The sequence below is a fragment of the Apteryx mantelli genome, chromosome 12 (assembly GCF_036417845.1).
Source record: "Apteryx mantelli isolate bAptMan1 chromosome 12, bAptMan1.hap1, whole genome shotgun sequence".
Lineage (NCBI taxonomy): Eukaryota > Metazoa > Chordata > Aves > Apterygiformes > Apterygidae > Apteryx > Apteryx mantelli.
The window spans coordinates 28,734,192-28,760,946 of NC_089989.1; the positions used below are offsets into that span (position 1 = coordinate 28,734,192).

Sequence of the window (26,755 nt, forward strand, 5' to 3'; positions counted from 1 at the left end):
TTAAATATATTTTTCCTGTTTTTAATCTTTGTATTCTTTTTCCTCTATGTACTTTTCCCTTCCTCTTGGATATCTACAATACCACCAATGGCTCACATCTGTCTGAGGATGATCTCTAAACTCTACTGAAACCATCAGTCCTCGCCTCGATGACATTTTGTGCTGAGAACTAGCTATGGCTAAACTTATGTATGTATACACCCATGAAAAGAAATGATCCTGTTGATCAGATTATTATTGGCATTCTTACAGATCTTCAGACTTACCCCAACCTTATCTTCTCAAGACCAAGAATGATTTGTGTCTATGTACATAGCTAAAGTAATTTAGCAAAAAAATATAGGTTCAGAACTTAACTGAAAGAAATACTACCTTAGAGTCAGCAGCTAGGAGGACTGTACCATCATCCCTGATCAAAGGCTGCTGAATATTCACAAGCATTCCTGGATCAAGAAGACCTGCTGACCTGTTCAAAAGCATAACAGTTAATAATATTTTACAATTATCAAAAGAACGTGTAATAACCTATGTCAGAATAAAAGGTATTATCAATTTTCAAATTTACAATTTAATGAAGCTCAGAATTTATCCTTCAGGACTTAGTCTTTCTGAAACAGTTTCTGTAACACAAAGACAGGAAGACAGGAAATTCTGTCATCCAATATGTTTTCCTTTCCTGCACAAAAGCAGCAACAACTTCCCAAATAGATATTCCTATCATTTGCTTTTGACTCTGGTTTCTTCTGTCTTAAGGAAAATTATGTCTTCTCATGTCCTCATGAGTCACTTTAGAGCTCTAGTTATACATTAGACTTTGGAGAAAGCCATAACTGTGCATTCCAAATTAGACATGAACAACATGACATGACATGAATAGACATGAATAAAAGACATGAAAAAAAGACATGAATAAAAAAAGTACTGTAAGAAAAATAAGTTTTACATTATAAAACAGGTATAAACAGCTGTGTAATCAAAGTCTGCTTAAACTCTCTGCTGTCTTTACTTCTGCTACCTTTTGAGGGAGATAGTGGCAAGTCTTTGCAGTCAGTAAATTAACTATTATTTGTTACCTTTAAAACACTCCAGGTCTGAACAACCCAATGCAAATGAGTAATGAAGAAGTTCAGGGAATTTACAGTTTAGGGGACTGACACTGAGACTGTCAGCTACCACAGGCAGCTAATTATCATGCATTATGCAAACCTCAATCCTACATGAATAATAGTCATGCTTAATAAACGTAGTATCTTTTATGGGCCTGCAAGGAAGCTGTAGCTCAAGTAATTATCAATGAAGCAAATTTGTCAGACAGCAGTATTTTTTAAACAATTTGACTCACAAATGAAAAGACTGAAAACCAATTCTAGAAATCTCCAGCCCAGCCTTCAAAACTGCAGTGTCATTTGTTCAACAAAGTCAATATATATAAACTAGATACTGAGATATAGTATCTTTATGTGGTTATTAACTGTTCAAACACTAACTGGACCTACAATTTTCAAAACGTGATATTTAATCTAGAGTTCTATTTCATTCTATTTGGAAAAAGAGAAACCCTGCCTCTATTTATTGTAATATTCTTTAGTACTCATGCATTTCCACACCCACTGCCTATGGAGACAACAGAGAGCATGGGAACCATCTAGGAATATCTTTCATAAAAGGAAGCAGATCTACCTTTGCTGTTGTTGTAGAGACCAGTCTTTTGGGATCTGAACCAGCAGTCACACTACAGTCTCTTCTGCTACTATCTTTAGGAGGAGGAAGGCTGAGTCTGCTATTTGCAGATTTCATTTCAGAGAAGTCCTAACCTGAATGCATCACAAGGTAAGTCTACGTACTTTTTGCTTGCATATCACATATTTGCCCTGCCTGTGCTTTGACCTGGTTGGACATGAGTCAGCTCTGAACTGGGAACCACCTAGCTGTACTCAGGCATAAAAAATTTGATGAGCAGCAGAACATACTAGGTTGGTCTTGATAATGAAAATAAATGACTTGTGAATTGGAGCTGTTGTCTGGCCCATGGTTCGGAGCACAGGGATAAGGAATATAGGTGTACCTGCAAACCAATATGCAGAAGTACCCTTGAACAAGACTAGTTTTATACTGAGGTACTCACCGTGCCCCATCTTTATCTGCAACAAATGTTGGAGTTGCTATTAGAGGACTTCGTAGGTCTTTTCTGATATAGATTTTTTCAGTGGAAGCTGCACAGTTTGTTGGCTTTTCACGTTGCACATCAAAAGGTTTTCTTTCACTTTGAACCGCTACATAAAGATAGAAACACACAGATTTGAAAGGAAATAATTCAACCAAAAATTACAAAAAGAATGTAAAATTCTCACAGTAGGATTTCAGCTTGCACAACTGTGGTGATAGATCAGTTCAGTGCAAAACTGGAAATTAAATAGGAAGACTGCAGAAATACATGCTCCAGTTTTACTATGCCTATGACTAAGTACACTTTAACTAAGAAAGTAATAGATTGATCATTTGCTTTAAGTTTTGCTAAACCAGAGTCAAAGCCTGTTATTACACTGGTATTTAATAAAATGGAACATTCTGTAAGATGTATTTTCAAAATCTTTTTTTACAGGTAAACTGATATCTAAATGTTAGACTCAATCTTATCCTGGACGATTCAAAATATTACAAAGCCAGAGAAAGTCAAGATATGCAAGGTAGCTCCAGGACCATACTGTTATGCGAGAGATACAGCTTAATTCCCTGAGAGAGGAGTTTGTGCATGATGTGTAATTCACTCATTCATTCATTCATTCCAGCTAATACGGGGGCAGCATTCCAAAACCAACCTTTTCAGAATTAAAAATATCCCCACTTGAGAACTTGAAAAAAATAAGCTTAGTCTCCAACATGCCAAACAGGTGTGATAAATTTTTAAATAAAATTAGTAAGAAACAGTGCCTTTGTAATTTCAAATAGAGTGAAAAGTGTATCTTTATAATATTAGGATATTGTAATTGAACAGATTACAGAAAGACAGCTATCTGGAATCTAAGTCACTAAACTGCACAGAACTCCTGTACGGTTTGGCACACCATTTGACTGCCTCAATTTTTCACCTGAAAATGAGGATAATAAAACTAAGGAATAAAAGAATAAGAGGATAATACAAATAATTTTTAAATTGTTGTAAAAATATTAATTCTCACAATGCTTTGCAAATGTAAGGCATTATATAAATGCAGAGACTATTACTGTGCTATTCATTACACTAATTAATCATACAACAATTTGCAGCTCTAGAGGAGACCCAATCCATTATTATCCAAGAAACAAAAAATCAAATCCTACCGTACAGGCCTTCTGTATGTAATAGTAAGATATACGTATATGTTTCTCTCTATCCTCTTAACCAGCAAGGCTTATTTATTTCTTGGTTTTATTTTTGCTAAAACTGTTAGATCAAAGCAGCAGAATTTAGGGGATCAATAAGAAGGTATATGCACTTTCTTGGCTTGGTGGATACATAAGTATTAATTAGAAACCTGATCCAATGCCCAGTAAAGTCAGTTAGCATATATCATACTAATCTTCAGCTAAAAAAGGTTGAACTTCCGGAAATGCAGCAGTTTCTCCTGCACAAATGTCGCCCTTTATACTCAACACAGTATGTGGAAGCACAGCAATCAGATCACTACAAGTCTGGAGATCCAAAGTGCAAACGCAACCAAGAACTCTATAGTTACAGCTTAAAGTTCTGCCTCCTTTGGAACTCAGTAGTATACATCTTGCCTAGATCGGAGTGGAAAAAGAAGAAAAGTATTTATTACTTCATCTTAGATTGTCCTTAAATTTATTGCACAACAACCAGGTAATAGGCTTCATGAAGTCCTGAACTGGAGAAGCAGAGGGTGCTCTAAATCAGAACCGAAATACACTGGAAGAGGTGTTTGGACCCTAATGCTGGAACTGTAGGAAGCACTGCATACAAAGATGAAAGTATATTGTTTAATATATGACAGTTTATACAATGCCTCTTATAATACAATTCTGCTCATAAATGATCAAATTAAAATAAAAATTAAAAACAAAGGACATCAAACACTTTCTATCACTAGAGAAAAACGGAGTGAAAATATATCAGAAGGAAAGCAGATTCTGAACATGGAGAACTAGACTCAGATTTATGTCTATCCATGTTAAAATATTTTGTATTACAAACATACGTTCTATTTGTAACATGCATTTTAAATAAAGCTCTAACTAGGTTCCCCAAGTACTACTGTAATATAATGCATAGTTCAAAACAAATCACTGCTGCACCTCAGACATAAAAGGGTGATGAAAGAAAGGTGAGGTAGATTCTTTGGCTGCCAAAGTTCTGTTTCTCTTAAGTACATTGAAATGGAAAGAATCTAAAGTACACTAAAAAGCAGTGGTAGTCCACATATCTATTACTTGGTAGGCACAGTCTCACATAGGGTATGAACACTCACATTCCATTTTCATGCCCATCTCTAGGCATTTCTTAAGCCTACAAAACTGGCAGCGATTCCGATGGTGTTTATTGATGATACAGTCCTGGTTGCTACGACAACTGTAGGTCAAATTCTTCCTTACACTCCTTTTAAAGAAACCTTTGCATCCCTCACAACTGACAGCACCATAGTGACGACCTATATGTAAAGGAAACATATAATTATGTTATCAAATGGCAATTACTTATATTTTAACATCAAAACATTTATCTCAGGCAAGTAAAACATATTGTAAAAGTCACAGTATACATTTATTTTGTAATCTTGTCATCATTTTGAACTGTGAAAGCATTGTTAAAGTCTTACAGGATGTTTCTTGTTTACCTACTGTCAGGGATTTTGGCGGGGGGGGGGGAGAGTGAAAGAAGAGAGGAGGAAGGATAAGTCTATTTTTCAGTAAGGGGCCTACAAAGTGGTAGTTCCAATTCTGGCCAAGTACAGATGCAATTCTATCTGCTGTTACAGATGATAGAATATAAAATATACAAAGGGTATACATGCTAAAGTTACATTATAAAAACATAAGGTTCAGTGTTTAAGTAATTTCTCACTTACACATGGCTAACATCAGTTAGAATATAAGCAACCTCCTCCCTTCATCCCAGCCATCATTTCAATCAAGTTTCTTGTATACTTCAATGTATACTTCCTTACCTGATGCTTTATCCCCACAGACCACGCAATATTCTACTACTTGGGGCCGCTGAACATCAGCTTTTCCCAGCAAACGTTCCACCGAAGCGGTGTCTGTCACTATCTAAAATAAAATTTAAAACCAAAAAGAAGGAATTAGCCAATATATTCCGGTGATGTGAAAGTAAGAGGCTTTGCCTATAGAGCAAGATTGGTTTATCAACTGGGAAGAGGTGGTTGAATTTGAGGACAAGAATGAAAGAGGTGAAATTAAATTTAGCAGTATAAAATGCAAGTTAGCCAGAGTTTTTTTACTGTTTAGATTTTTACTGTTTATTTTTTTACTGTTCATCATTTAGAACTGATAGAGAATGAGGAAATGAACATATTGATCAGGGAAAAATTGTAAGCCATTGGTGTTAGGAGTCACAGCAAAAGTAAATGTCATCTAATGATACATCAGGTGAGTTGTTTCCATTAAAGATAGGAAAATATTAGTGCCATTAACATAAGGCACTAGTAAGATCACATCTAAAATAAATATTCTGCAGAATTTTGACCAACCATGCTTAAGAATACCAAATTCACATCAGAACATGTTAAAGAGGTACTAGAATGATATGGGAAATGCCAAGCTTACGAGAGAACAACAAAAGAGCAGTTTGAAAAATGAAGGCTGAAAAGAGATAGCATTTAAAAAATATATGTATTTTGTTAAAATGCCATGCACATTTTAAAAGATTTTTTTTGATGGTCATTTCAGTGATATATTCTTAAAGCAGTCATGGAAAACAAGAATTCCAAGTTAAGCTCACAACTTTGTTCAGTACAAATAACTTTCCTCATTTGTGCAGTCAACAGTATCCTTCCCTTCTTGCAATTACTGTCAAGCAGCTACTGCATTTTAGCAAGAGAGGACTGTATTTCAGAGGCTGTTCCCATTTATCTCTTCTCTTGTTAATGGGGGTATAAGGTTTAAAGGGGATAGCCTGAAGCAGAGATTTTCATTATAGAAACAGTTCTGCTTCCTAAGGCCTTAGATCCACAAATTTTATTATTTTTTGCTTTGAAGTCTTTATCTGTCCAAAACATTCCACTCAACACAGACAAATACAAGTACAAATCAGAAAAGACCTCTTTTAACAACAGTTAAACCACTTAGCATTACAAAATAAAATGTCAATTTAAACTTCTTTTAAAAAGACTGTCAGTACAATTTTTCAAATATTTCTGTAAAAATCATACTTCTCCCTGTAAAAAATCTCTACTGTAACAGTAACAATGGGGGTTAGGCATCTTTTTTAAAAGACATGAATGCTGGGAAGAAATGTCAAATTTCACTAGAGATGAATTATTTGTCTTATATAATTTGTTTCACAGTGTTCCCATTGTTCTGGATTATGCTCAAGACCCATAAAGAAATAAGCAAAGCACAGCTGCTTCTCCAAAGAGCTTCTACTGGGATGTCTCGATACTGCATTATGAATATAAGCTTGCCCAGTAAGTGGTATCTCTGCACATCTGTGAATCTCTAACAGACCATCTGAAATCCTGGTGCTTCTCACAAGAACCAGTGTAAGTATGCATTTATGCCTTTGCACACTTGGGATTTTAATGAGAACACACAACAAGGGGTGATGAATGCAAAGGAATGCATGAGGAATGAGAAGAAAGACAGGAGGATTTAAGATTGAATAATGAAGCCTACGATTTGCATGGTTCACACATCTTTAATAGGTATGGCCTAATCCATGTCATTAGATCTTTAGAAAACTATTACAATTTCTAATGTCTTAAAGCAATTATATACTTAAATCATCTAAAAATCAAAAACAGAAATAAAAAAAAAATCTATGGTTTATCTTAATTATTACATTTACCTGAATTCTGCCTGGCACAATGTTGTCTGTGGTGGTAAAGATAAGCTGCTTCGCATTAGATGTCTCAGGTGCTGCCAGTATCACCTTTCCTGCACCAGTTCCATCTGGACTGGCTAAAATAAACTGTTGCTTTGGAGATACAGATGAGTCCACTGCTGTCACTATTTGGATTTTTTGCCCTGTTTGCTGATCTGTCACAATCTGTAAAACATATTGAAGATTTTTATATGTCACAGTAAACTTAACTTTTTAAAACCTTTGATTCTGCCTCAATTATATGTTACTGTCCAATAATGGCCCTTGTTATTTGTTTTGCTACTTGTACAGTTACTAGACCTGTACAAAGTTATTACACCTGCCTACATAAAGTGCAAAACAACAGAATCAAACTAAATATATATTTATGTGCATAACCATACTTAGTGCATAGAAAGGAAATACTAGAAAGGTTTGTGAAAAGGGTGGCTCTGGTATCATTAAAAATGAGGGGATACGGGGAAGAGAAGTATTGTAATCTCATTTTACTCTTCAAAAGGAGTTATGCATACGGGGTCCCAAACAAAGTAAAATGAAATATAATGTTGAAGACTCCTGTATTGCCTATTGATTCTCTCAATTCTCCAAATGAGGAATATATAACATACTGCAGTTGATGAACGGCAAGCGTATATGCAAGGTATTGTTTGTCTAATCTAATGAGATAGTATCATGGAAATTTCCTCACATAAAGAATTAAAAACAAAATAATAAATATACCTTGGAAAATATTTCATGAGGTCAAACCTACTCATTCTGAAAAGCTGAAAAGACATTAGCACACCATGAAATTGATCTTTGTTAAAAAAAAAAAAAAAAAAAAGATGTATTCCATATACATCTGAGAGCATTATAACTGTCCAAAAACAAATACACAATATTTAAAGTTATGTTAGTTAATGCTGGTACAAAATTTTCTCGGCAAATAAGATTTTGCAGGTTAATGACTTTAATCCCAAACAAAAATATAGATATCACTATCACTGACATTTAAAAAATGAAGGATTAAAAAAAATTAAAGAACTATTAATGAATTCAGAATAATTATTCTACTACCATCTCAATAGACAAGTATTATTTATGAGAATATTTGTTCATGGAAATTAACAAATTAAACAAATAAACAAATTAAACCTTTAAACCTTATACCCCCATTAACAAATTAAAAATTCTTGAGAATTGTATTTGTTTTGAATACAGTATATGCGATTATCATATTTGGCTTACTGGTTAGAGTTAAAACCATTATTGAGAACAAATGTGAAGTTAACTTAAACACACACTGATATTTCTATTAAACTGAGTGTACTAAATGTCACAATAATAGTATATTTATTTCCCTAATTTTGATTGTCCGAACTTTTTATCTAATTGTCATGTGGGGTTTTTTTGTAAAACATTTCTTATAGGAAGTGTAACTGTATGCTAATAATTTTACTAAGTTAGAATGTCTTAGAAAGGACTAGAACTAGCCACAGAAATCAAAAATTGTGAAAATTCTGTGTGCATCATAATATTTCTACAGCAGCAAGCTTCAAGAGGTGCAGGAATTAAATTATAGATATGATGATATTTGTAGATTACAGGAACTCCTCAGGAAAGTCTCATCTTAGCTGCTGTGATTACAATCCTCATGAAACTTGTAGGAAGGAAATGGTACTCAAAGCCAGGGACAAAGCCAGATTTCTTATGAAGATTAATTTCTGCTTACTGATAAATTTTGGACAAGACAGAGCTTCCAGGGATTCTTTAGCGTCTTGCATCTGCATAAATGTTTCAGTACTCAAGTGGATGAATTCTAATCCAGCTTGCTTCTACAAACATATAACTCCAAAGAAGCTCAAAGGTTAAAAGACAATCCTCACCTCTCAGTCCCATGCAGAGTTGTTAAGCTCCCCAGAGTTTTCCCCAGTGTCTTCCTTGGCCACCACCATGTTTCATATGGAAGATCTTAGCTAATGGGATAATTCACACTGAAATCTAATCTTGGATTATGACTGACACTACTATGATAGTATCTGTATTTGTTTTAAGGAAGCAGGAATATTCTTTTCTCATCCTAATATTCTCCTTCAGCATGGATTGGTATTTTTTTCAGAAACATCCGTGATATAAGGAAGTAGATTATTTTGCACAACTGAGCAAAAGTTACAATGGAAACACCTACCTTATGAATGCTGAAATAGTCAGTATGCTTCAGTTATCTATTCTGTGAGAACATATACCTTGCAATGAAATAGCAGGTATTTATTGATACATTTACTCTACCAGGCAAAATAGTGATTACGCTACCCGACAACTGAATCGAAAATGGAAACCTAAACCTTCCATCCAGCAGAATCTGGAGAATCAGCGAGTGAAATAGTACAGCTGTCAGATTCTAACATTTGTTGATATCTTAAAGGAATACATCTTAGATAAAATACATAGCTAAATGTTGCTGATACCAAAAGAATATGTCCTTGATCCTGTCTATAAAGAATAATCACAGAGACTTCTTTGTAATGTTTCACATATCAGATGTAAACACTGATGATAACTCAGACAAAAAAGGCTGGATAAGTGGATGATGTTTAGCTTCGTAAGAAAGATTAATGATACATGCTATAATTTGAATCTTTAAGAATATTGTTACAGAAAAAAAATGCATCATGATTCCATTATGTATAATGGTAATATCAAATTTATTGAAAAAGTGTTTCCAGGATTGTTCATAGAGGCAGGGTTCTCTTTCATCTCAATGACCCCAGTAACAACCCAACCTGATCAAGATGTATCCCAGGGAGACGCCATCCTGTGGTAGAAGCTGCATTGCAAGGATTGTTCCAAATGCCCTGGAGTACAAGATCTCCAGCACAATCTCTGGTGGAAGTAGAGTAGGATGGTGTAGAACAAGGTCAAGGAGGGCAAAAGATCAGTATTGCAGGTGCTGCAATACCATGGTAACATTAATACTCGGAAAATTTTGATATCACTTGGCACTGCAAACATTTAGAACTCTCACATATTGATGGTATCTGTATATTATTTATCAGCAATAACGAACCACTGTGTAGCATTCCCAAAGGCTAACATTAGCCTAAGTAGGCTAGTCTCCCACTGGCTCCTTCTAAATATTAAGGAGAAAAAAAAGCCTTTAAAGACCATCTTAGAACCAAGTTGGTTGACAGTGTCTCTCCGCTTGCTATGGGAGAGCTAAGGGAGACTTGTACACCTAGGGTAAGTTTAACTTCTGCAAATATTTCCCACTGACTCCATAGTCAATATGATTGTTATATACAGCCAAATAGTCATCACCAAATACAATCTTGGGGAGGAAAGGAATTTTAGTTTGCACTAAGAAATGATCTGCTCTCACAAAATTTAAGGAAATCTTCCACTGACTTTAGCATGCTTTGCATATAAGCAGAAGGAGAAGAAAAAAATAAAGATGTAATAGTTAGTCAATGGATTTTTACCTGAATGCGCTGTGGTGAAGCTACAGAGGAGTCTGTGGAAATAATCTGGATACGTTGGGAAGGGCTGGTCATCACTGGAGATTCAGATAATGAAGTCTGAACAGTCTGCACCTGTAAATAACCCAAAGAATTTTGATTTGCTGTCACAATCCAAGCACACTTTAAAAAACATGTAAACATCAGATGGCCCTAGCATGGAATCTAAAGATATTGGAAAGATTTCAGTCATTAAACCAACTGGGATCTACTTTCAATGAATTATCAGAATACTGGCTTTTTCAGGAAAAGAATGGATCTGATAGACAACAACAACAAAAACCAAAAAACCCCACTGGATAATTATTACTTGTCCCAAACAAAGAACATGCAATTAAACTGTGCGATCTTTCAGTTTACTGAAATGCAAAAATACACTTTTTTTCAACTTTTCGACACAATTTTTTGCTTCTGTAAAAACAAAACAGACTGTTTACACAACGACACATCGTGTTAACTATTTCACCTTTTATTAATTTTAAAATGTTTTATGAACAACTTTTCCAATTTCAGGTGGCCCAAATTTAGTTAAGCTTTCTCTAGGACCCTACATAAAAATGTCCTCAACCCCAGAAAAACTTATGGGATGAGAGATATGAAAAAATCTGCTGGAAGGGTCCACATACTTCCTATCTGACCACACTAGCATTCACTTTTTATGTCTCATACATAATTTGATCTATAAGGTCTTCCTGAAGTGTGGTGTCTTTACTGCTTACTTGGAGAAAATGGCAATTTCATTTTCCAAGTAATAGTTAAAACAATTTTAACTGCGTTATACTTTTAAGGTAAAAAGTTTTCAGTAAGATGGCTGGTTATCTGGATATTTCTGTTTTAGATAGTAAAATCAAATTAGAATTCCAATTGTTCCATGTGTTCATATCCTACTTTTCTTTGCTAGTAATATTTGTTGTTTTATTTTCTACCTGACAGTGCTGCAGATTTTTTCTGGAACCTATACTCCAATAGATTGCCAATATATTCGCATATTCAGGTATATGTGGCCAATCCCTGTTATTCTCAGGGAGGATTTCACCAGTATAACAGAGACTAAAATTTGGCACCACAACTGAATACCATTGTTCATTGTTCTATCTCTTTCTAGAGCACCAGTTGTAATGCAAATTTGGTTCTGAATACCTGGAAAAAGCTTAAAAAATGCCACTATATGGCCACTATAGCCTTTTTCAGAGAATAACTGTTAAATATTAAATTAAACATGCAAGATTACTATTGGCTTGACAGCCTTCATCTTCTGTTTACAGACGGGAAATGGCATTGGCATTGTAAATTTATACACACAACTCTACAGACTGTGCTTGTGCATATTCAGATTTTACGCTTGTTCATCCTCAGCTTTATTGTTCAACTGTTAGTATTAATTGCTTCTTCTTAATAATTTTAAATGCAGTATAGATGAGGACACCTGTATTCTAGCCACCACAATCAGCTCATTGGTAAAAAGGTACTGCTTGCCATTCCCCACAGCCACGCAAGCTGTTTTTATTAAGCTTAGGATATACTGATGCTTACAAAAAGTGCTTTATTTAGTATTATTTGTTTATTCAGAGGTAAACATGAACTGAAGCTATTATGTCAGTCCTTAACATGGAGAGGAATCTGCAGATATAGATGTGTATATGTATTTTTTTCCCCAGTATTGGCATGTGTGTTTTTGTCCTTTAGTTTTGAACTTGACCACACAGAAATTAGGATTTAACCCAACAAAAATAAAAACAAGGTATGTCAGAATTATCTTGGAAGTGCTTGAAGAATTAGAACCTGGCTCGTTCAAAAACTTTTTTCTTTTCGATACAGCAGAGGAAAAAACTAATCCGTTCTGCTACTTCTAATACAGGAACTTGTTGGAAAAAAAATTACATATACTTATTTGTGCAGTGCTCTTTAAGAAAAGCTTGTCTTTCTGGTGTATTTTACAAGTCACTAATCCACGACATGGCTCCATGCTTTGCTTCTTATGAGAAATTTCAAAACAAAAATAATTTGTTTCTAAAATCATATACTGCATATGTTCACCAATACTTCTCCCCCATCAAAAATCACAAAAAAATCTTTGAACAATGTTTCATGTACACAAGATACTACTATCTTTGTTTGACAGACTCTGACAAAGGACAAGTTATATAATTCTAATTAGTAAATAAGTGTTTATACATTAGACCACAGCAACTCCAGATGCGACATTACTGTCCACAGTCAGCAGTGCAACATGGATACTTTTTCAGTCACATTTTTATTGACAGTTATTATACCAAAAGATGGAAAAACACAATAATATTTAGAAGCCTGCTGACAGCAAATTCTACATATGTGACAGATCTGAATAACAATTACTGTAAATTCTTAAAATGCTACAATAATAAAAAAATGCCAGTTTATACAGATATTCCATTTTAATAGTAGTAAAATACTGCAGTGATGCACTCTATAAAAAGAATGAACAGAATATGGTACTATTATTTTCTTCTACAGTCAGTTTAAGACATAACTATATACTTAAAAAGAGCAAGGCACAAATAGGCCAGAACTCTGTTCTTTGAAAAAATGTTCCAGCCTAGATTCTTATGCAATCTGCTTAATGCTAAATGTATACTATTTATATTCTTTTACAGATTTTACACTTTGATGAGTTCAGAACTGTAAATAATCCATGGCACTAATTAAAATATACAAGCTTTGGGTTTTCTTAAACAAGCCCTAAATACACACTTATACCATCCCACAGTATAAACAGAACTGTGTGTAGTGCCCGACTGATTAAAATAATTGCATTCTATATGGGAATGTACTCCCTGGAAATCTTCAAGATAATGATTCTAAGGTTTTGGAACTTGTCTTTGAACTCCCCATCTTGATTAACCTCAAAGAAAAAAGCCAAACACTTACTTTACACACTTGAGAGTAACAATACAGTCTTAAACATATGCAGTGATATGTGGCCTAAACCATGAAGCTTACAAGTTGTTTTTATTAAAACCTTTTATTTCAAACAGTCGTGGAATGACTTATTTATCGCAACTTGTATAGCTGGACAACAGGCTAGTGTCAATTTAGTCATTACTTAAGCTTGCACATATACAAAATATACAAAATATACAAATATACAAAAAAGTTAATCTGTGATGTAAAGAAAGAAAAAGCAGTTTGAATAGCAAGGAAAACTTACTGCACAGTATCTTTGGGGAGGTGAAGGTGTTAAAATACAGAGCACTTTTAATGAAGCTATAGTATTCTACTCTCCTACTGCCTGTACCATAAATAGTCCCATATACTGTAAAAGTAAAATCTAAATTTTAATAGAACAACATACTATCTGAAATTATCTTTCACATATGTAACAAAAGTTGACTGACAAATGAGGCAAATTTACAGGTGAGGTATAGAAGTAGTAGCATCTTCTAATTTTTGGATGATACAAGGCTTCCTGTAGTGGAAAACAAGATACCTAGGCAACAAAAAAATGACTCCTAACATCAAGAGGCTCCTAGAGGACACACTTGATCAATGAGGTTCCTAGAGGACACATTTGAACAATGACCTTCTTATTCTCAATGCAAAATTATTATCTAAGCTATTTACCCCTTCAAAGATCTAAATTAGAGCAAGAAGATCTTAGAAAACTGTTTTCCAATTCTTTCCCCCTTCAATTACAGAATCCTTGGCCTTTATTTGAAGTGTCTTAAAACCTTACATCACAAAGCCCTGGGGACAGCTTTGAAATAGATCTATTTTCCCTTGTTGTTCAAGGATTTACATTAACACACAAAAATCATGCCAGTATATAAACAGTAACTGCACCGAAATGCTTCTGTAAATATTTTGGGGCTGAATAGCCTTTTTTTTTTCTGGGTTTGTACAATACCTATTGCAAAGGGGTCTTGTTGTACAACTGGGGTTCCAGATACTATGTTAATATAAATACCAATGTTTTACACTGTAAAACATTTTCTCAATTTTTATAGTATGGACCACATTATCATATAAAGGTTGTTTCCGCTCATCAGTTCCAGTCTCCTGTAACATACATGTCATTTCTCATCCTCACCATATGACTAGTCAGCTATTTTAAGTCCAACAGTGAGTACTCTAGAAAGCTGGGTGAGTTTGAGACTTGCTGCCATTCTATATGATGTGTCATTTTCATGTTCTAATATTCATACACATATATTTCTTAAACTGAAAAACAGAAAATATTCTAGTCAAAATCTTGGCTAAGAGGATATGGTGCACCAACAAATAATATTTTGACTATTTAATGAATGTTTCAATATGCATTTTATATAAATTATTTTTATACCCTTATTAACACATGCATACATACTCAGGATGGCAGAGGACTCTGAAATGCAGGACTTACCTTATTTTTCAGCCTTGTCAACTGCATACTCTGTGAAATAATAGCACTTTTAAATTCCTGACCGCTACTGAACATTTGAGGTGTATTTTCCAGACATTGCCATTGGTTGACAGCAGAATAACAAGCATGGTAGAAAATGCAAAAGGGGAAACATATTTTTTTGAAATAAATAATTTACAGAAGTGAGGAAAAAATCTGCTGTAACTTTGTTTTACAGCTGAATTTCTTCCTGAACACTGTCAAACACCACAAAGGATCAGAATGAATAAACTTATGATGCTTTGTTATGGTCCTACCCCAGTCAATTGCACCAATTTTGACTATTTAAGTAAAAAAAAAAAAAAAAAAAAAAAGAAATAGTAATCTGTGAATATACAACACTGACTAGATTTTTAAAAGTTCTATCAGAGATTTACCAGTTTGACTTCAGATACGTTAAATAAATGCTATAGGAAAAATTAAGCTATCTTAATTAGTTTCCCAAATAAACTGAATCAAAGTATTCTGAACTCAAATGGTTTGTAAATACTCATTTCAGGAAGATAATACGGTTTAGCTTTATATTTGGTTTACTTACAGAATTACACACAACATTGACTATTCTAATTTGTTGTACAGAAGAAACATCATACCATAAAAACTGTATCACATGTTTAAAGCAACTGCTATGGAAGCTGTATATGCTATATGCAAAAACCTAGTCCTCCGAAGTGAATTATAGCAAGTTCATGCAATTCTAAAAATTATTAAAAAAAAAAAAAAAAAAAAAAAGTCGGATACACTTTAATCAGTCAACTCACTGGAAGTCTTTCAAGAGATGATAAAAGAAACAAAATAGGCCTTAATTCACAGAAAACTTCAGTGCAGCACATTTTACACAGATTTAATCAATAATGATGTAAAAGTAACCACTAACATAGTGACTTGGAGTTACTCAGAAAATAATATATGTAATGCAAAAGAAAGAGTCACCCCCCCCCCAATTTCCCTACACGAAACATAACAAATACATATATTTTAAGAGATAGGGGAAAAATAATCTGCTTTAACACACTTAGCACTGTTTGATTCCTGGAACTCCCTAGCTATACACTGTACAGACTCTAGTACTTACAGTGTCAAATCCTTCCTGCGGCTTTATTTACATTTTTCCTCAGCAAACCTCTGAGGCCAAAACAATCCAAGGGGAATGTCGAGGTCACTTTTAGTCAGATCACAGATATTTGCATCCAGTCTCCATTACTGAGGATTCCAATCACAGAAAGCAGCCAGAATTATTTTAAAATGCCCTCTCTGTGACCCTGCTCCTGTGAAGGTCAAGTGCACTATCATTCCCTGTAACCAAGGAAGCAGAATCGACGTGTTCCTGCTGTTTTGCCAGCTGCTGAAGGAGTTTGTCTAATAATACGATTAATTTCATCTGGGGAAGATGTACCTAGGTTATAAAGCCTCCCCCTTCCCCTGTTCTCCGCCTTTAAGCCCCTCAGCCTGCTCTTTCTCTGTGAACTGTAAAACAGCAAAATGAAATCTGAGAAAAGAGTTTGCCCAGATCTTGAATTATTTTCCTATCAGTAAAATGGATAAGGAAAACCACCATGTTCCCTGTGGAGCATCTTTAGCCTTGCAGTTCATTAAGCTAACGTATTTAAAGGAACACGGGCCTCTCTGAACTAGTATGGGCCCGCCACATGTGAAGTAGTAGCATGATTGGTCTTATTACATTTAAGAATTAATACATTAAGTTCATGATGCATGTGTGATTCATTAGTTTAAATTCCCTGACAAAACATTCGGACAAGCCTGCAGTGAAGACTGATAAATGGATGAAACCACACAATTCTTACACAAGAGATATTTTGAAAAGTTTAGAAAGAGGGATTTATTTTTTAGTTATGTTATCTGACATTTTGGAAAAAATAACTATATCCTTGAAAAGTTTTAAGATAGTGAACTTGAATGCAGTGCATTTCCTCTACAAAGTCTTATGCAACAAATGCATGACTTAGGTATCTTTAAGGAACACTGGTATTTTATTTCAACTTCAAGGAATCCCAACCTTAGAACTGAAATTTGCTCCCTATTGCAGTTGAGCTCTTTTCATGACAGAAAACACAATTATCTTCTGTATAGCCATCCAAAAATAATATCTATTAATAATTACTGTACTTACAGAAGAGTATTTACAACACAGGTACAACGTAAATGTTAGGTCAACTAATTATGATCCAGTCTGGGGAAAGTATTATACCTAAAAACTTAAACATGTGAGAAAACCCAATGAACTTTTAGTTGGGTTATCATCGTGCTTAACATCTGACACCACAATTAATAACCTTGCTACACTAGGCCTTTATTTGGCTAATTCATTCAGGAAAGAGTTATTCAGCTAGGTTTATGATACATGATTACCAGCTGTCTTTGTGGGAACAAAAATTGAATCCTGAGTATAATAATGCTTTATCACTACATAATCCTCTGTTCAAGAGCGGACTTGCCACCTCTAAAGTTCACAATAGCTGTATTGCGAAGAGGAGGTAGAGTCCTTTGGAGACTCAAGCAGAAATTATATAAAAACACATAGTAAGAAAAAAGTAGACTAGAAGTTGCTTGTTTTCTGAACCAAAAGACGAGTTTGCAAATCAAAATTTGAAATAAAATACAAAAACAATCAACTATATTGTATCTTATCTATTGTAGTTAACAGCTTTGTCACAATTGCCTAGCTCCCACAAAAAATCTCAAATACATGAGTGAGAAACATAAAATATACAAAATATACCTTTAACTAAGAGAAATGTTAGATTTTTAGGTCCTGATAGTCTCCTTTTGATGGAACCTTCTCAAGCACTACATGCTGCACAGTTACAAAGGCTTTCATTCTTAATTTTATGTGACACCAAATATACTATCATATACAAATATACATATATAATGGAGCAGAATTAGCATTTTATACCCTTAGAGTTTCTGATATTCTAATATTAACATTCTTAGGGAGCAATGTTTGCAAGAGTACATATTATATTAAATATAACAGAGGGCCTCTTAATGAGAGGATTTTGAAATTATTGTAGTACTGTAGTAATTTTTAAAGGAAAACACTATTCAGAAATGAGTTCAAACAGCTATCATTCTACTTAGAATTATTTTTTTATTGTATCTATTACTTGAAATTGTATCTATGACTTGAAAATGTCACTTTAAGAATGACTGTGACCTCTCTTGCATGTCTTTGCAGAAGACTGTGACCTTATCTTGTACTGAAATTTTTGCTAATGCGTATAGAGATTATGGAATTCAATCTGCATCAACTAGGGTGTGGGGGGACAACATTAACTTTTCTTCTGAAAGAAAAAGCAATCAATATTAAAAGGTAACTTTAGGACTTCAGAAAATCTGACATCTCTCAATGTAGTTTTCAGATCCACAGAAATAATCAATCCAATTTAGTTCAGATTAAAAACTGTTTCTGCTAACTACTGTGTGACTCCCTTAGAAGTCCATGAGGACACAAGTGGTATTTTCATTTAAGGACCAACATTGAAAACGCTAGTTATAAATATGCAGATTGGGAGAACAAAACAATTTCATGAAGCATGCCAGAAGTACTTCTGGTATCCCACTGGAAGATAGCGTTGAAGCTGAAGACAACTGGCATGCTATGGCATGGAAAATTGCCTGCTTTGGACCAGTCAGCAAAGGACTTCATTCACCTGGACTCTCAAACCAACAATTATCACTAGCAGTAATTTCATACACTAAAGTTATAAGAATACAAGAATAATTCATTCATAATTATTTGCAGTAAATGTCACAGAAGAGCTGCACAAATCTCAGGAATAACAGGAATGTACTTGGAAATGTAAATCTCTACTGCCAAAACACTGCTTGTGTTTTGCATCAGTAACCTAAAAACAAGCAGTTGGCAGTTAAGTGCATTTTTAAGGCTGGTACAATTAAACTTGGCTTCTTCTGTTTCATTTATTTATTTATATCATTACATACACATTAATTATATGATTGTACTTTTTTGCAATTTTTTCAGTAAAGTAATTCTACATTTTAGTCACAATGATGTTATATTAAGTTTCTCATACATATGTGTGCGTGTGTTTTTGTAACACAGGTAGTTTGAAACCAAGCTTCTCTAGACACTTCATGATTGTTACATCCTTTAAAATTAAGATGATTCCTTCACAGTCCTATGGCCAAGATACATACTAATTTACTAAACTGACTTGCCCATAGTGTTTTATTTACATACGCATCTATATGTATGTAGGTATGTGTTTGCATGAATGTATGTATATATCTAATAACAAATGTATTTATTAACCAAATCTTCAATACTTTCTGTATTTTATTTCCAGACTACCACATTGATTATGAAAGCATTTGAGAAATATATATATTAAAGGAATAAATCAATAGGTAACATAGTTAATTAATAATTGTATATGCAATAAAAATAATTTGAGAAGGCTCACCATCAAAATTCCACCTTGAAATTCAACCAGAAATGAGAAAATGCCCACTGATAATAATAATAATAAAGAATATAAATGGGCTTGTTTTCCCCTTTTAATTCTTACACCAAAGTGAAAACCATTATTCAGTCAGAACTGCAGTGTTTCTATTCTCATCTTTCAGCCCACTGGGCTTCATGTGGATTTATACCTGAACTGCCGATCTACTTAACCCAGCCTGCTGAAGTACTAGTTTATGGATGATGTAACACGTCAGAGACATCTAAAGAGTCAAGAAAATACTGTATGTGGCAAAGATATCCAGTATTTTTTCAGTCCCATGGCAAAACAGACTTTCAGAAAGGCCCGGGGTTTTCACAGGTTCTTTTCAGAGCACTGAGGGAACTGAAAGCAACAAAGATGCCCCAGGGGTGCAGCTGGCACAAGTGAGATCCCAGCAAGCACAGGGCTAACAGTCATCTCCTGTGACTCTCTCCCTGTAGCCTCTGACAGAGAAGAGGACTGCACTGGGAATACTCTGTGGCTGTCACGGAACAGAAAGGGGACAGAACTAGCAACAGCTAAAAGTTCTTCCTAGTCGACTAACATCAGGGCTGATCCAGGGAGGAGGCAATACCCTTTATTCCTCCTCATAGTGACAGCTCTATTTAAAAAACTTTGTTTTAAAAACTGTAGAGCACAGCACAGGGAATACATTTTCACTTCATAACCAAATATATCTTTCTTAAACAATATGCAAATTAAATCTAAATCGGTGCTGGGATTGAACCTGAACCACTGATACACTACACTGCATATTGACAGTACTAAAGAAATACTTGAGAAAAGCAGCATTAGTAATTTTTGCATGAAGACTAAAATATTATTTATACTTTCCAAAAGCTACTCAGGATAAAGAGGAATTGTTGAACTTCCCTCTAAATCCGCTAGCTGCTCTATGCTCTTCAGTCTCATGAACCACAAGTAAAGTCAACTGCAGACGCTAAAAATGGAACTCTCTCACCCAGTCTGCTCAGAAAGATACAGTTGGAGAAAGGCAACAAAAATTTGCTGAAAAGCAAAAGCAGTGAAGCCATCTGAAACCATTACAGGGACAATTTCAGGAAGTCTTTAAAAAAAGAATACGCACAAAAAAAGTAATACTGGACAGCGCTCAATAACACTTGTGATACATTCACGGAAAACAAACCTGACAAACTGTTGGTTATGAAAGAAAAACAATATATGGCCTACTTGCATGACAGTCTGAGTTGGTGCTTGGCATCGCGGTTCTCAATAAACCCATGTACAACATACATGGCAATTATGTTGAAAAAATGATGCAGATATAGCTAAACATGCCAATATTTACATTAAATGATCCTGTTTGCAACTGATCTCTCAACATTCATAACTTAAAATTCAGGATATGATTAATGACCCCTTCTCTCCTTCCATTTAATTTCCCTTGACGAAAAATATTTTGAAAAATTCTCTCATTTTTAAGGCCAATGACAATTTTTTATGCTACATTTTCTCCAAGAAACAGAGAGTACAAATAAAGAATTTTAGTATACTTCAAGAAAATTAGTAATGTATTTAGCTGTATTAAAAACTGTATCTGACTGAAGACACAAATAGTAGGCATCCAGCCATTCATTAAGAAAGAATTCAAAGTTTAAAGGTAACACTGTCATAACATCAATCAATTCTTAACAAGACAATGCTGCTTTCAACTGTTTTTCCATGAACAAAGTTCTCATGGTGTTATGCAGCAGAGACGTATATAATTTAAGGAGGAGTTGAATACTGTAAAGAGATGAAGCCCTCTATTTACCCACCGGCCAGGAAGAAATCACAGAGCTTCATACACTCTTGGGATGGAGCGATCTCTCCAGTGGCAAGATACAACCATCACACTATGTTACCACGGTGCATTTCCTGCACGAGGAATTACAAATGTCACATATTTTATGTGCCTTAAACGTGATTATAGCACTCAAGCTCTACCAAAGTAGTATAAGGCCTGACACTACTTCCATTACAATTTTTTATTTCCAAGCTCTCCTGGAAATGTTTTTCAAAAGAATGCAGCTTGCCATATTGATACCTCAACTAGCAAATTAGAGTGAAAATCTGCTTGCCAGTTTTCAGTGTGAAATTTTAGTTAGTTTTTTTTTAAACTACTCCTTAGATGTTATTTCCAACATACCTGGTAGCCCATTTGTCCGGATTGTGGTTCAATCATTGTAATTACAGATTTAAAAACAACTAGCATTTTTATTAATAAATTGCTATAAATAAAGAATTTGTGATCCATTTCTGAAAATACAATGACACAAAGATTTACTTCACTTACACAGCTCTTTCATGGACCCAACAAATTTTTTGATAACAAGGTGTAATCTGAGTTAAATAGGTCAAAAAATTGCATGAACTGATGTCTGAAAATTGGCATTTTCTTCAGAGATCTCATAGCCTACTTGGCCTTCATTTACAAAATCCTTTAATTACATGTTCATATGGTAAATCATAGCAACTTTGAAGAATATTACCTCAAATAAAATTTTAAAACAAACAAACAAAAATCCTAACTTTTTTTTTTGACTAAAGCTTTCAAACTGAAGGAGATAAATGGGTTACCTTCTATGGCCAAAATCATTTGCAGTTTCAGTGCTGATGAGTTGATTTAGACATTTCAGCCTTGAGCATCCAAGCTTCAGTGAATATACTTAAAGTTATATTAAATGATGTCTTGATGTATGTTTTGTGCTCTTTATCTCGTAAGTGTAAGCAGGAAATATTAAATTTGCTTTAAATTAATCACCCTATTGTAAATTCAATATATTTGTTAAGTAACACAGGTAGCTTCAAACATTGTTCTGGATTTACATGACAACTCGAGAGAAGAGCAGAAACCTCTGATAACTCAAATAATCAAACGAATGATGAAATGATCAGAAATTGTGTTATATTACTTTTTTAATATCATAATAACCTATAATAGTGACAAGTTTCCTTGCAGTTCATGGGTGAATTTCCTGCTTACATCCCTAATACGGAGGCCACCAGAATGAAGTATGGTGAACAAACCATGTATTGGTTGCATTGGTTTCTTATTTCCCTGAGTGTAAAGGAATTGCTGTTCTATAAAGATTTTCTACTCCATTTATGATTAATCGTAAACAGCAAGAATGTAACAGTGTATTTTTCCTTTCAAAAGCTCGTATGCCAAGCATTGTGGTATCATCTGTCACTCACCTCAGCCACCTGCTGTGTCTCCACTACCTGCTGAGCCAGCACCTCCATATTGGTTGCCATGGTGAAGCAAGATCATTAGAGAATCTGTTTGAAAAGATGCCAGCAACTTCCATCAGGCACAAAAATTATTTTTTTCTTATTATTAAAGAAATCTTTGATACGACCTTATGAGAATTTACAATCCTGCGTGATTACCTGACAAATAAGAAAATAAGCCATGGATGTGTGAGTGTGCACACATATGTATGTATGTATATATACACACACATCTACATGTACCATACGTGCATATATGGAAGCATGGTTTTCAAAAAGCTGAGTTCTACTACTACAGGCACATAGTTATTCTTTATAAAGCCTCCCATTTAATATTTTTACACTATTATTTAAAGTTGGCAATAAGAGCTGTTAATTTTATAAATTAAAAGGGAGTAATTTGAATTGCAACTACTGATACAGTCTGTGGAATTCACAGATCTCAAAGCTGCATTGCTTAACTCATGGGAAGAAAAACCTTACAGATAAAGTGCTTCTATATTATGTGCTTGACAAGGAAACAACTATCTGAGAAATGTGTTTGAACAAATTTTTGAGTCATTTTGTCAAACTGCCATGATCATTCATATTCTTACGTCAATCCTGCATGATAAGGGAAATAGACTATCACACCTAAAATGTATTTTTTATTATCTGAAGTATCTGTTACATTATAATGTGATAATATTATTATCACTCTGAAGAGAAAATACTGCAGAATTGATTTATTCTATTATGAGTGTCTGTACCTTTAGCTTTTTATGCCCTTCAGGGGGAAAAAAAAGTGAAAGAAAGAAGGAAGAAACAGGAAAAAACATTTCCAATATCTTAATGGTCCTTATTATGGCTGTGTTTCCCCAAGTCTAGGGTAAATTTAATGACAATTTCAAATTTGCAGATTCAGTTTTGAATTGTGACTTCCTCATTACTGAGCTAGTGTTCAGATCCTGGCCCAGGTGTATTAAAAATGCATTCCTGAATGCTGGTACAGTTGATATTTCATTGAAAATCTGCTGATACATACAAAGCAACCATTTCACATAAAATTAAAAAAAAATACTACCAGCGATAGCAAAACATATATCAGAAAGATGCAAGCATGTTGCCAGCATCCCATCTTCACAGACAACTTTTACAAAGCAAACATTGTTGAAAATGTCAAAATTCATTAGGTTAAAAAATTTTAAATCACATTGTGGTAAATGCAATGTGAAAATGATTTTGTGCAAGTCAGTGGAAGGCTGGAAGACTGTTTGTAATAACGTGTAACAAAAGTTGAGACACATTCTCTGTGGAAATCATATTTATACTAGTTTCTCAATAGTTTTTCACTTTTTTTAGAGCATTCAACTTGCCCAGTAAGTTTATGAAGCATTTCCACCAGGCCCATTTAATATTGCAGCTTGTGGATAGTTTGTCAGTTGTTCAGTAATTCCCTTTCATTATTTCCTCTTGTTTTTAAACTCTTTTTCTAAGTTAACAAGACAGACTACCATATGCTCATTACACATTGTTTGCTCAGTGCTTTAAGATGAAAGCCCTGAATATGAGATATTTTGCTCATAAGAATGCCTGGAGCACCAGGAAAATTATTTTCAATATAATAAATACATTTAAGATTTCAATAAGCATAAAGTGTACTGAACAATTCACAGCTGCATCATATTTTCACACTGATGAAACAAGACTTATGCATAAAACCATAAAATGTAAAACCATCTGCACAGAGAAGCTTTAATATGTACTGCAGGTTATATTCACAACATCTTGTGGGCTGGAAGGCAGCTGCCAACTCAGTACACTGTAGATGAACTGCTGTCCCAAAAAAATCATAAAAACCCATCATTCTCCCTTTCAAATTCAGTGAAATCTCAGAGAAATAAATTCCATTTGAGATAGGGCCATACACATCAACTTATAAAAGGGTGAAAGGCCGAGGCCAAGGGTACTGAAATGCGTTGCTATGTCTTAAGGAAAGGGGGCTCTCCCAGACTGCACGCTTGACTCGGGTATCTCAGGAAGCAGGCCAACGAGCTTCTCCTCAGCGGTAATTTGGAGGAGGGAAACAGAAAAGGAGGGGCTTGTGCAGGTTAGGCTCTGCTGGGAGCTTGCGTTTCATTGTCAGCGGCAGGAAGTCAGCAGAACAGCCCAGCAACAATGGGTACGACAGAAAATCACAAGGCAGAGCTCTGACCAGGAGCAGCGCCGCCACCTGAGACCCGCTCCAACCCCCGAGCCGCCCGGCTCGACTGCGCCCTCAGAGCAGCCTCCTTCCCGCCGCGCTCGCGCACCGCCGCCCATTGGCTGCTGTGCTCGCGCGCCCCTTCGGCGCAACGGACACCGCGCGCAGCCCGCTACTGGAGCGCCCCCGGGCAGCTACCACGCCCCTCTTCCCCGCCTCCTGTTCCAACCATGACCTCATCGAAGACGCAGGATTCCCACGCTCGCCATCGATTGGCCGAGCGGACTGCCAATTCGGGCGGTGGCTCCGCCTCTCGAGCAAGAGGAAAACACCCGAGGGACGCGACTAAGCACAAGATGGCGGCGTTGGCGGGCGGCCAAGTCCCAGGCGGGGCTGCTGCCGCCGCCATTAGGCCCCCCTCCCCCCTCCACTCCGGTATACGCTTATGTCAGGCTCTGAGAGGCCCCGGCTTGGTAGTGAGGAAGCGGTCGGTAAGATGGCGGCGGTCTCAGCCCCGTATGCAAAGTACCCGCCGCCCCCTCCCCTCCGCCCTCCCGGTGGCAAAGGTAAAAGGGTCGGGTTCAAGCCGCCGCCTCCGCCCGCTCAGACTCCATCTTCCCTGTCTGTGTTTGTGTCCCGAGTTCATCATCGCCGCGGCTGGATCCCTCCTCCCCCAGCGACCCCCCGGACAGCAAGCTGTTCTCACCGAGACCGGACCGGTTCCGACCTCAGGCGGCCCGCATCCCAACCCAGCGGCTCCGCAACGGGACTCCCGCACCGGATCGGTCCAGCTCCTCACAATGACCCTCTCTCCGGGAGCTGCAGGCCAGCCCAGACTATGGCCGGCTCTCGCTTACCAGCAACTTACCGGAGCCTTACAATCCCCCCTCCCCTTCAGCGGAACGTTACCCCTCCCCTTTACCGCTCGCGGTGCTGTCCCAGACCTGGTCCCGATGCCACCTCCTGCTGCCCCCCTCCCTCTTCCTGGCCCCAACGAAATAACCCCCTTCGGGCCATTTCAATTTTAAAAAACGATTTTTACCTCAGAAATTGGCGCCAAACGTGCCCTGGCGGTGACCCTGACCCGGGCCCAGCCGGGCCGGTGTTGGGCGACGGTGCCCGGCGGCGGCCCTCCCTCCCCCCGTGAAGGCGGCGGCGGTGACGGGGTTAACGGGGTCCGCGGGGGGAAAAGGGGGCCGGGTCTGTATTACGGGGCCGTTTGGGAGCGGGCGGGGGGGCCTTTGTTTTGTTTTTTTTGCCGTGCCCCTATGAAAGGTCAGAGTTCGTGACCCCGCCCGCCGCTGCCGCCGCCTGCGAGCGTTTCCCCGCTTCCTCTTCCCAGCACCACGGCGGCCGCGGCCCCCTCCATCCCTCTCGCAGGGCGGGGCCGGGGCTGGCGGCGGGGAGGGGCTACCTGAGCCGCTCCGAACGCTCGCGCGCCAAGGCTCGGGCGGGCCGGGAGGGGCGGCCGGCAGCGCGGGGGCGCCCCGGCGAGGGGGGCGGCCCTGAGCGGGGCGGGGGGGGCAGCACGGGGGCGCCCCGGGGCGGGGCGGGGGGGGCCCGGCTGCGAGGGGCGGCCCTGAGCGGAGCTGGGGGGGGATAGCGCGGTGGCGCCCCTGCACGGGGCGGAGGGGCGGTCCTGCGCGGGGGGGCACCGCGGGGGCGCCCCTGAGCGGGGGGCGGGGGGGCGGCCCGGCCAGACAGCCAGCCGGCTCCGGGACGCGCTGGGGAGGCACCTGCGTCTGGAAGATAACTGTGCTCACCCCGGCTCCCTGTTCAAAAACAATGATGGGGAGATTTTGCCCTCGTTTGAAGGAAATCCGTTTTATTCTGTGAGGCTTCTCTGCAGCTTTTAACTTGAATTAGTTACAGTGGTTATTA

The 26,755-nt window shown here is 37.0% G+C and overlaps 1 protein-coding gene across 6 annotated transcripts in view; it reads right to left on the minus strand.

Moving 5' to 3' along the window:
* The window catches only part of NR2C2 (nuclear receptor subfamily 2 group C member 2), a 47,207-nt gene extending 21,215 nt beyond the window's left edge, over positions 1-25,992 (minus strand). For 2 of the 6 annotated variants that reach the window (XM_067303569.1, XM_067303565.1), the window contains exons 1-8: positions 25,917-25,984; positions 22,657-22,740; positions 10,516-10,626; positions 7,022-7,222; positions 5,163-5,265; positions 4,467-4,646; positions 2,126-2,273; positions 373-466 (exon numbers count right to left, since the gene is read on the minus strand). In XM_067303569.1, coding sequence (XP_067159670.1) covers positions 373-466; positions 2,126-2,273; positions 4,467-4,646; positions 5,163-5,265; positions 7,022-7,222; positions 10,516-10,626; positions 22,657-22,716 — 897 coding nt within the window. In that variant the 5' untranslated portion in view covers positions 22,717-22,740; positions 25,917-25,984. Of the gene's footprint in view, positions 1-372; positions 467-2,125; positions 2,274-4,466; positions 4,647-5,162; positions 5,266-7,021; positions 7,223-10,515; positions 10,627-21,236; positions 21,337-22,656; positions 22,741-25,580; positions 25,713-25,916 lie in introns of those variants that run through there. The other 4 variants (XM_067303566.1, XM_067303567.1, XM_067303568.1 and 1 more) reach the window with 4 other exon arrangements.
* Positions 25,993-26,755: the final 763 nt, after the last annotated feature.